The sequence below is a fragment of the Diabrotica undecimpunctata genome, chromosome 7, assembly GCF_040954645.1.
Source record: "Diabrotica undecimpunctata isolate CICGRU chromosome 7, icDiaUnde3, whole genome shotgun sequence".
Classification (NCBI taxonomy): domain Eukaryota; kingdom Metazoa; phylum Arthropoda; class Insecta; order Coleoptera; family Chrysomelidae; genus Diabrotica; species Diabrotica undecimpunctata.
The window spans coordinates 20,007,922-20,017,974 of NC_092809.1; the positions used below are offsets into that span (position 1 = coordinate 20,007,922).

The 10,053-nt window shown below is 35.5% G+C and overlaps 1 protein-coding gene across 1 annotated transcript; it reads right to left on the reverse strand.

The window, feature by feature from the left end:
- Nucleotides 1–8,527: 8,527 nt before the first annotated feature.
- Nucleotides 8,528–10,001, reverse strand: Trs31 (trafficking protein particle complex subunit 31). Its single transcript, XM_072538741.1, has 4 exons — nt 9,753–10,001; nt 9,568–9,694; nt 9,290–9,472; nt 8,528–8,744 (listed from the first exon to the last, which is right to left on the reverse strand). Exons 1-4 carry the CDS (start codon nt 9,905–9,907, stop codon nt 8,646–8,648), a joined length of 564 nt encoding a protein of 187 aa, XP_072394842.1. The 5' UTR covers nt 9,908–10,001; the 3' UTR covers nt 8,528–8,645.
- Nucleotides 10,002–10,053: the final 52 nt, after the last annotated feature.

The following is a 10,053-nucleotide window of genomic DNA, read 5'->3' on the forward strand; positions in this document are numbered from 1 at the left end:
AGAATTTCTTTAGTCATACTTTTGATTCACAACATATCAATTTAGGAAAGAAAGATAAGAACATAATAGGTTCAAAGCTAATAATCGGAGTCCCACAGCGAAGGTAAAAAAGGTGTCTTTCTTTTTTTTCTGACTTACAAAATTCTCTCCGAGTGTATTAAACATTTATTTCTGGTCGTTTTAGAATTCTAGAAACTAAAAAGACATATTGATTCACAAATCAGATTTTTTCCATAAAAAAGAAGAGAGTGCAAGTAAACTCCAGTCTTATGAGATCTACTAAACAAGAACTCAGCGATATTAATGAAAATTTATAACATTCCAATGAAGAATCATTTTTTATATTTAAATCTATATAACCATCACGACATGAGTATATCAATATTAAATATATATACATTTTCTAAAATGTGGAATTTTTATTGTGTTGCAACTTGCAAATTAAAATTTCTTAAATAGAATTGTTGTGTAGTTTTTATGTACGAATGTTGTAATTTAATATACTAATTATATTTTGCAACAGTTGCTTTAAAATTATAAAAAAATGTACAATTAATTCTAGAGTCAAACAGAAACGTTAGGAAAATATCGACCTTTTCCTTATAATATCAAATAATAACATCGTAACCATCAATATAAAAATTTTACAAGTGAAGTTTTGTTTTAAATAAAGTATGTATTCCTTGCTATTAACGAATCAAATACTCAAAGTATTTATTTCTTTTAAAAAATAACTACAAAAATATTTCATTCTTTTATTAACAGGGAAGACTTCATTCAAAACAATGAAGACTTTATTCAAAACAAATCAATATTTTGAATAAAGTCTTCATAAAAATTTTTCATTTTGATAGTTAAGATTCCCGAAAGAGGATATACGCGTAATACGCCTCCATTATTTAAAAATCGCGCTAAAATCTAGGTAAAGAAAATCTGGCAACGTCGGCATCGCTTGGGTTAATTAGCTTCTCGTTAGTTTCAGTCGCTTGTCAAACGTTGACGTGTGTGTAAAGGTCCCGTCATTTCGGAAGGAATCTAATTTGCATATTACGAGGCATGTCGAAATTGTATAAGAACCGCCTATGAAGTTGGTGATTGGTTATTGAAATTTTAACTTAATGACGGTGGCGCGCACTATTTAGTAGATACAGCTAAAACATGTTATACTAAATAAAGGCGATTTTTTAGTTTTCAATAATTTTGAACATATAGCCAACATTTGTAACAAAAATTATCAGTAAGATATTTGATGGGACAAAAACAATAATACCTTCGTAATACGTTTTACCTGAACAAACAAACTATTTTTATTGTAGAATATAATTATTAAGTTCTGAATATTGATAAGTTTAACAAAATGGATTTTTAAAATAGCAATTAATTGTCAAGCGTATTTTCCAAAATATCAAATACCAATACAATACCAAAATATTAAAGAGTGAGGATAATTATATGCTAATGAATGGTCCCAACTACATGTACCTAGAAATTCTACCTGATTTAATTATTTTCTTGGAAGCCTTTTAGTGATAGGGGAAAGGCGTGTACCTTGGGACGGTTTTACCTTGGGACAATCATTATAAAAATGTAACCGTTGTAGCGAGAAATCTGAGAAATTTGTAATATGATGGCAACACTGTCTCCACTTACATCAAACATTCGCGTTTCCGTCAGCAGCCATTTGATGTGACGACAAGTGTAAAACGTTTTGGTGTCCGTGAAGTAAATTTTATCCATCTTTATAAAATAGGAAAAGCACGGTAAGAACTATTGGTTGAATTTTTTCGGCGTATTTCGTCTTTATATATTTAATGCTCACTGTAAACTATATTTTATGAGAAAAAACTTTACTTTAAATTGATGAGGTTAGATTTAGTAAAACATGTGCTTGGTTGTACCTTGGGACGTTGTTATGGTTGTACGTAGGGACTTGTCCCAAGGTACAACCAGATATTTTTCTTCACCGTGTTAATGTTAATCTTATTGTTGCAGATGGGAAGAAGTGCTACAGGAAAAAAAAGAGTGAAACCAGATGCAGAAGCATTAGAAGCAGCTGCCAATGAGATACTGGCGCATAGTCGACCTTTGAGAGAAATAGCTAATCTGTATGGTGTTTCAAAAAGTACTCTTGGTAGGCATATTCAAAAACATAAAGTGTCTATGAAAGCGACTTTCAAGTATGAAGCGAATAATTCAACACGCAAAGTCTTCAGTACTGAACAAGAAAACGAACTGCTCACTTACATTATCAAAGCTGCACAGTGGAACTATGGCGTCACTGTTGAAGAAATGCGAAAACTAGCATATCAGTACGCCAAACTCAACAATGTGAACTACCCTGAATCATGGGATAATAATAAAACTGCTGGTAGACAATGGTACCGATGTTTTAGAACTTCTTATAATAACAAAATATCTCTTCGGAAGCCTGAAGCCACAAGCTTAGGTCGAATGGCCTGTTTCAACAAGCCAAACGTTTTAATATTTTTTGATAAATTGAGAGAAATTTATTCGAGATTAAAGTTAACACCTCAAAATGTGTGGAATCTCGATGAGACCGGCTGCCCTACTGTTCACAAGCCAGTTCGTGTGCTTGGCGATATAAAAGCTAAGCAAATTGGAGCAGCTACTTCTGACGAGAGGGGTATTAATGTTACTATGATAGCCTGCGTTAGCGCTGCCGGAACATTTATTCCACCAGGTATAATTTTTCCACGTGTTCACTTCAAAGAGCACATGATTAACAACGCACCACCTGGAACTATTGGTATGGCAACTTCTAGTGGTTGGTCCAATGCTGAATTGTTCGTTGAATATCTTCAACATTTCATTTCAGTTGTGAAGCCATCTCCTGAAAATAAAGTGTTGCTTATCCTCGACAACCACGAAAGCCACCTCTCATTGGCTGCTATACACATAGCTAATGATAATGGAATAGTAATTTTAACCTTTCCTCCGCATACCAGTCACAAACTTCAGCCGTTGGATAGGTCTGTGTTTGGGCCATTTAAAAATTATTTCAATAATGCTAGCAAAGAATGGATGCTGAACCATCCGGGAAAGCCTATATCTATTTACGACATGTCAGAGCTGATAGGAAAAGCATTCCCATTGGCGTTTACCCCAAATAACATTTCGTCAGGTTTCAAAGTAGCAGGTATATGGCCATTTAATGCAAACGTGTTCGAAAACCATGAGTTCTTACCAGCTGAGGTGACCAACAGGCCATATGAACCAAAACAAACTGATATTGAAGAGACAGAACTTATGGAAGTTAATGAAGCCATACCATCAACAAGCAGTGCGCCATGTTCCACTACTGGAATGACCCCTGAACAAATTCGCCCATTTCCGAAGGTTCCACCGCGTAAGACTGGTGGAAGGGGAAGGAGACCGGGAAGATGTATGATTGTCACAGACTCACCGGAGTTGCAGAAAATCAAGGAGCAGAAAATTAAAATATGTAAGCCAGTCCCGAGGAAAAAAGAGGCAGTCAAAAGAGCACTAGTTGTATCTTCTTCTTCGTCTGAAGATGAAGACGAGCTCGAGCTTAAAGACATCTCTGATGGAAGCAGATTTGACTCAAGTTCCGAAGATGAAGATGTTCCTGATTTCTTTCCATCAGACAAAGTTGCACTCAATTTTACCATTGGCAGCTGGGTTGTGGTAAAATTTGAAGTCACTGGAAAAGCTACATCCACTGATGTTTACTATGCTGGTTTGGTTCAAGAAAGCATAAACCAAGAAGTTACTGTGAAGTTTCTCCGAAAACGGAAAGTTTATTTTGTCTTCCCAAATGTTGAAGATATTGCCGTCGTGAAGCATTCAAGCATAGTGAAAGTGTTGCCTGTGCCCAAAATACGGCGAGGATTTCATTCATTCAACATTGCCTTTCCACAAAATATTTCTTTTAAATAATATATAAATACAATAAAATACTTTTATTGGTTTTTTCATCATTAAAAAAGTTATTTCAATATTTGTTTTATTTATATAAATACAGTCAGTTCATGTCCCAATGTACAAACAACACTGTCCCAAGGGTAAACCACAGGTTGAACCTTGGGACTAATATCACTGTACACTTATATGGTAATTACTGATTTACTCGTTGGTTATTATCGATATTTTTAATATCAGTCCAGTGCCTAAATCTTCATTCTTTTACATGGATCAAATACATTTCAGTTTCAGATGAAAGAAAAAAACATAAAAATTTAAAAGTAAATTTTGTCCCAAGGTACACGCTTTTCCCCTATAATAAAGTCATGTAAACATAAATATTCTTGTCTTTGGGAAAGGCCTGATTTCATGGACCTACCCGATTTAAGATGTCATCAGATGCGACCAATCACGCATCTCGATGTGCATCGCCCTTCCTTCTGGAACAAATAATTAAATTTAATTGGTCGAGAAATGAAAAAGTTTCATATAAAAGTTAATTTATCTTTAAATATGGGACATTTTCGGATCTCAAGTTAGTAGTGTGAGTCTGTGTCAACACATGGTTTTACCCGTGTAGGGTAGCTCCCTAGAGCACTTTGCTCGAAGGGCTCTGTTTCTTTCTAAGACTCTGAAGCTGAGTTTTTTTCTTCTTAGAAAGAATGTGTTTTATTTCAACCACCTAATAAAACCACAATGGCATTGTCTCTTCAAGATAATGCCACAATAAGAGCGTACCGGCCAACTACGCAATATAACACCATATTGCGCAATAGTTGGACAAATTAATAAACATGGGAACTTGCACCAAGTTGCAATCAGTTTTTCATACGTTTATTAATTACCACCGGAGACGACATGGCGCCCAACCTTCAACGAACTCTACCACGACTCCGAGATGTTAGAGTTCTCATGCTCCGCGATCGAAAATCGCAAACAGTTCCAACACGATGCCTGCATCAAAATCACTCAAGAAAACAGCGGGGAGAAGCATCGGATGTTAGTACACCAAACTAACATGCCGATATCCACCTTCTGCAGCCCTGAAACCGTCGATGTGCCACATCTCCGACGAGCCAGCCTACTTGATGCTAAGTACCTGATGCAATGGATGTCTCCGCAGTAGCCAGTCACTGCCTGCCCTACCATTATGTGGTCCAGAGCACCACGGAGGCCCAAGCAAACTCGCCTACGACACACCGGCGACATGCAGATGGGAAATGTACAGCTAGAGAGGACGAAGCCGCCGTAGAATGAGAGCACGTCGTCGAGGATGGACCTGCAGATGCTGTCCACAACACCGATCACCGCCTGTGAGTGTTTTTGTGCAGTGTAAGTGCGCGCTACGCGAGTGTACGCGAGTGTAGTGTGTGTTAGAGGACTTGTAAGTAATTTGACAATATAGACATATTCATTTTGATATATTTCATGTTATATTTGATATATTTTATGCATTTTTTTTTTCTTTCCTATATGTGAATTGTAAAAAAATTGTTTTTTTTTTAAGTTTTTAATAAAATCATCTTTTTTTATCAGCCTCAGAGTCTCCAAAGCAGGGGGGATGTCATCAGATGCGACCAATCACGCATCTCGATGTGCATCGCCCTTCCTTCTGGAACAAATAATTAAATTTAATTGGTCGAGAAATGAAAAAGTTTCATATAAAAGTTAATTTATCTTTAAATATGGGACATTTTCGGATCTCAAGTTAGTAGTGTGAGTCTGTGTCAACACATGGTTTTACCCGTGTAGGGTAGCTCCCTAGAGCACTTTGCTCGAAGGGCTCTGTTTCTTTCTAAGACTCTGAAGCTGAGTTTTTTTCTTCTTAGAAAGAATGTGTTTTATTTCAACCACCTAATAAAACCACAATGGCATTGTCTCTTCAAGATAATGCCACAATAAGAGCGTACCGGCCAACTACGCAATATAACACCATATTGCGCAATAGTTGGACAAATTAATAAACATGGGAACTTGCACCAAGTTGCAATCAGTTTTTCATACGTTTATTAATTACACCGGAGACGACAAAGACTGGGTAGGACGAAAGACGATCTTTAAATATATATTAACGATATAATAAAGACTACAGTCAATATTGCTGACCTTCTAAAATATATGCACATCTAAATTTGAAAATGAAAACTTTAAAGATATAAAATTAACTCCATATACATACTCTTTAAAAATTCATATAACTAATGTGAATGTTTCAAAGAAAAACAACAAAATAGCTACGAGAATACAAGACACACAGTTTGGATTCATGAAATGAATCACAGAGATATGACTTGCGATATCTACACCTGCTTTGTGGACTACCAAAAAGCATTTGACACAGTTTAACACTGAAAGTGATGAATGTTCTAACAAACGCCCAAATAGATGATAAAGACCGGCGTATAATACAAAATTTATACTGGAACCAATCAGCCACAATAAGAACAAATCTTGGAGATGAACCGACGGAAGCGATCCAGATTCTGCGAGGCGTTAGACAAGGATATATACTTTCACCTATATTATTCAACCTATATTCAGAGGAAATATTTATTGAAGTCTTGGAAAATTGCAAACATGGAATCATTTTAAATGGAGAACAACAACCGCTATGCAGATGACACCGTTATTTTTGCAGACAGTTTAAACAGTTTACAGCAACTAATAAACAAAGTAAATGAAGTACCTAAGTGAAAGATTTGGACTACAAGTAAACATATCAAAAACTAAATTTATGGTCATCATCAAAAATAAAATTAGAGACGTCCATCTTCTTATCAAGAATACACCAGTGGAACGAGTACCTAACAGTTTACCTATCTTGGAACAATAGTAAACGAACAATAGGATCACTCACAAGAAGTATAATGTAGAATAGAGAAGGCTAGGAGTGCATTCAACAACATGGCCAAACTCTTTAAAGACCACAACCTTAATCTGGAGATAAAAGTAAGGCTCCTACGATGTTATAGAAAGAAAGAGAAGTGATGTATACGATTAAAAGGAGAAAGTTAGAATATCTCGGATACATAATGAGAAACGGCACTAAATGCAGATTACTGAAAATAATCCTTCAAGGCAAAGTATTCGAAAAGCAAGGAATTGGGAAAAAAGAATATCATGGTTAAAAAACCTGAGGAAATGGCTCTCCACGGCAACAACTAATCTATTTAAAGCATCAATTAATAAAATAATTATAGCCAGAATGATCGCCAATACTCGAAACGAATAGGCACCAAAAGAAGAAGAAGAAATGGGCACAGCTTCCAAAGGCCAAAAAAGAGGAAAAATAACAACCAGTTTTGCTTCTTCAGACGGGTCCTGAAGGTTTTGTCATCAGTGTGTTTCTCGGGGACACGGGTGAGGACCATGGGGTGCTTGAGCATATTATTGGGATCATCATTAGTGTTACTACAGCCCTAGTTGAGCCCCGACCTTCCCCAGCCGTTTGTGTTCATTACCAAAAGTTGCCTGTTTGCTGCGCCGATATTCCTTGCGTCTTCGTCCGCACCATTCCTCCATCTCAGTCCTGGTCTATCTCTATTCCTATTTCCTACTAGTGTCGCTAATAGGGTTCGTCTGGGTGGATAATTTTCATTTGGTCTTGACATATTATTGGGATTTACTATATTTAAAATTGGTCATTCTCACAGATTCTCCATAGTCCTCACCACCTCCGCGGTGCCATTTTTTTGTGTACTCGTTAGCACAGTTCACCCACAGGGTCCCTACGCTAAACGATCGATGTTTCATGGAACTGCATAAGTTGATTCTGACCTCCTGATAGGATCCTCATCAACTACTTGTTCCAGTTTTTTAATGATCATGTCTGCTTGAACCTGATCTAGTGGAGCATTAGAATGATGTCTATATACCACCGCCATTCTGAATTCTTTGGAACGTTGCTATATGACCTAATCTGCTCATTAGAGCTCTTAGGTTTTTTAGCACCTCTTTGTTGCAGGAGGGGTGGTAGTATTCTCTCGAGGTCTCTTTTTTATCCTCCGATTTTACCGGTACTACCGGCTTTGGTTTTATAGGGATTTGCTCTAGTCTATGTCTTAGCAGCCATTTTGCATCTCTCTTCATCCTTCTTTGTTGAGCTCCAGATAGGCATTTTTGATACTTCACGAAGTGTGTGTTCCTCTCGGAACACCGTAACTTAGTATTTGGGGCAAATACAGAGTCCTTGACTGGAGTAGTCTCTCTGATCATTTGTATTGTGTTTTTAGTTACAAGCTCAGAAATTATTCATTTCTAAATTCTCTCCTGAGCTTTTGTCTCTATTTTGTTTTTTATTCCTGTTCATGTAATTTCCACTACTGGTATCGAAATACTGTCAGACAGGGCTATACCCTTACCATGCAAGGCTATAATCCCCCAAAGTTCACCAGCTCTCTGAAGCATTGTTCAAGGCTCTAATACACTGTACCTGCAGATTTTTCATTCATGCCCAAGTTACTTTTGATGGCATCTAAAGGAGTAATTGAAAGGTATAAAACCTTTTTAATGTAGGTTTGTGATTTGTACTCTTATAATTTAAAATTGTATTTTAAATAAAATCTTCGGTAAAACGACATTTTATACATAAATTTTTATTAATATAAGGTATAAATTAACATTTATTATAAGACTATTATGCAGAATATACACACTTATGATCTAATATCCACAATAATGCACACTTGATGCTTGATGATCAATTATCTTTCTTCTAAATTTTTATCTCTAGTTACAACAGCATCATCAAATTTAACCATGTATGTAGTACCTTTGTGCCAATGAGCTGTCACTTTCGCTGGCTGAAACAAAACAAATTTTATGAAGGCAAATTTTATTTTTTATTAAATATAAAGCTTACATATCACTGTGAAATTCATTAACAAACAAATTGTATTAACAGACAATTACGAAAAAGGTATAGGAAATGATATACTCTATGTCATACAAAACATAAATCAGAGCTGGCAACATGTCATGGACTCATGGAAAATATCATATAATCACAATTTCAACCACATAGTAGTTAATACCTAAATGGTAGATTCAGCTAAAGACAAGGCAAATTAAGGCCATAGTTTTACAAATGACTTTAAGAAAAAACGAAAAGAGATACACAATATTCCCTAAACATATTCCTGAGATGAAAGATATTCATCATAATACAATCTATTCCCTGAAATATTCCTAAAATTAGAGATATGCATGCATAATGCTGATAGGGAAAGCATTCAGATTCAATTGCCAGAAAATCTTTCAGGTCACACATCTGAATATTGTTTGTAGCTTTGCCTAGTGAGAAGAATATTAATAAATTTGCCATACTAATTTTAAAAAATCAACATACAAAGCCTGTCCCTGTAAGTACTGCCTCCACAATTCCAGCTATCATCACAGCACAGTTCAAACTACTTTTATCTCTAGGTACAGAAATATAACGATTTACTAAAGGCTCTTTCTCCATTAAATAATAAGTGTTTTCATCATCATTGGAGTGTTCTAGTTTGTCTGCTTCTTTTCCAAATAAAGCCTAAAATTGTATAAATTAAAACAGGGATATTGCCGACTAATGGCCAAAGTCAAAACAGATAAAGCTATAAAATTGATAAACGATTTCGAACTCACTTTCCACAAAGTAGATTTAACAAAAAGCAAAATATTTAAAAGCTTTATCTCTCTCTTCCCTCCTCGTTCTCTAACAAAATAGAGATCAATAAGTTTTACTCCAATTTTCTTTCCTAATTCATGTAACCTGCAATAGAAACAAAGTTAAGGCAAACATTTATATTTATATACAAAATAGGTCGCACTTATTTTGTAATTCTGGAACTGTCTGTGACTTATTTTGACAATATTGGACTACTTCTGAAAATAACAGGGCAAAACAGCTAAGAGAAACTTCTCCTTTTCCTTTACTTAATGGTTTATCCAGTATACTAGGACGATTTCTTCCTGTTAAACTCATGTTTTCTCAAATTATTTTGATTTAAAAAAAATATGATTATTTATATAGTTGACAGTGACATGGATTACGTTGTTTTTGTTGGTGACATATGACAAGTAATGTTTTACTTCAATCAGACACTACAGCCAATTTAAAAATGGTAACAA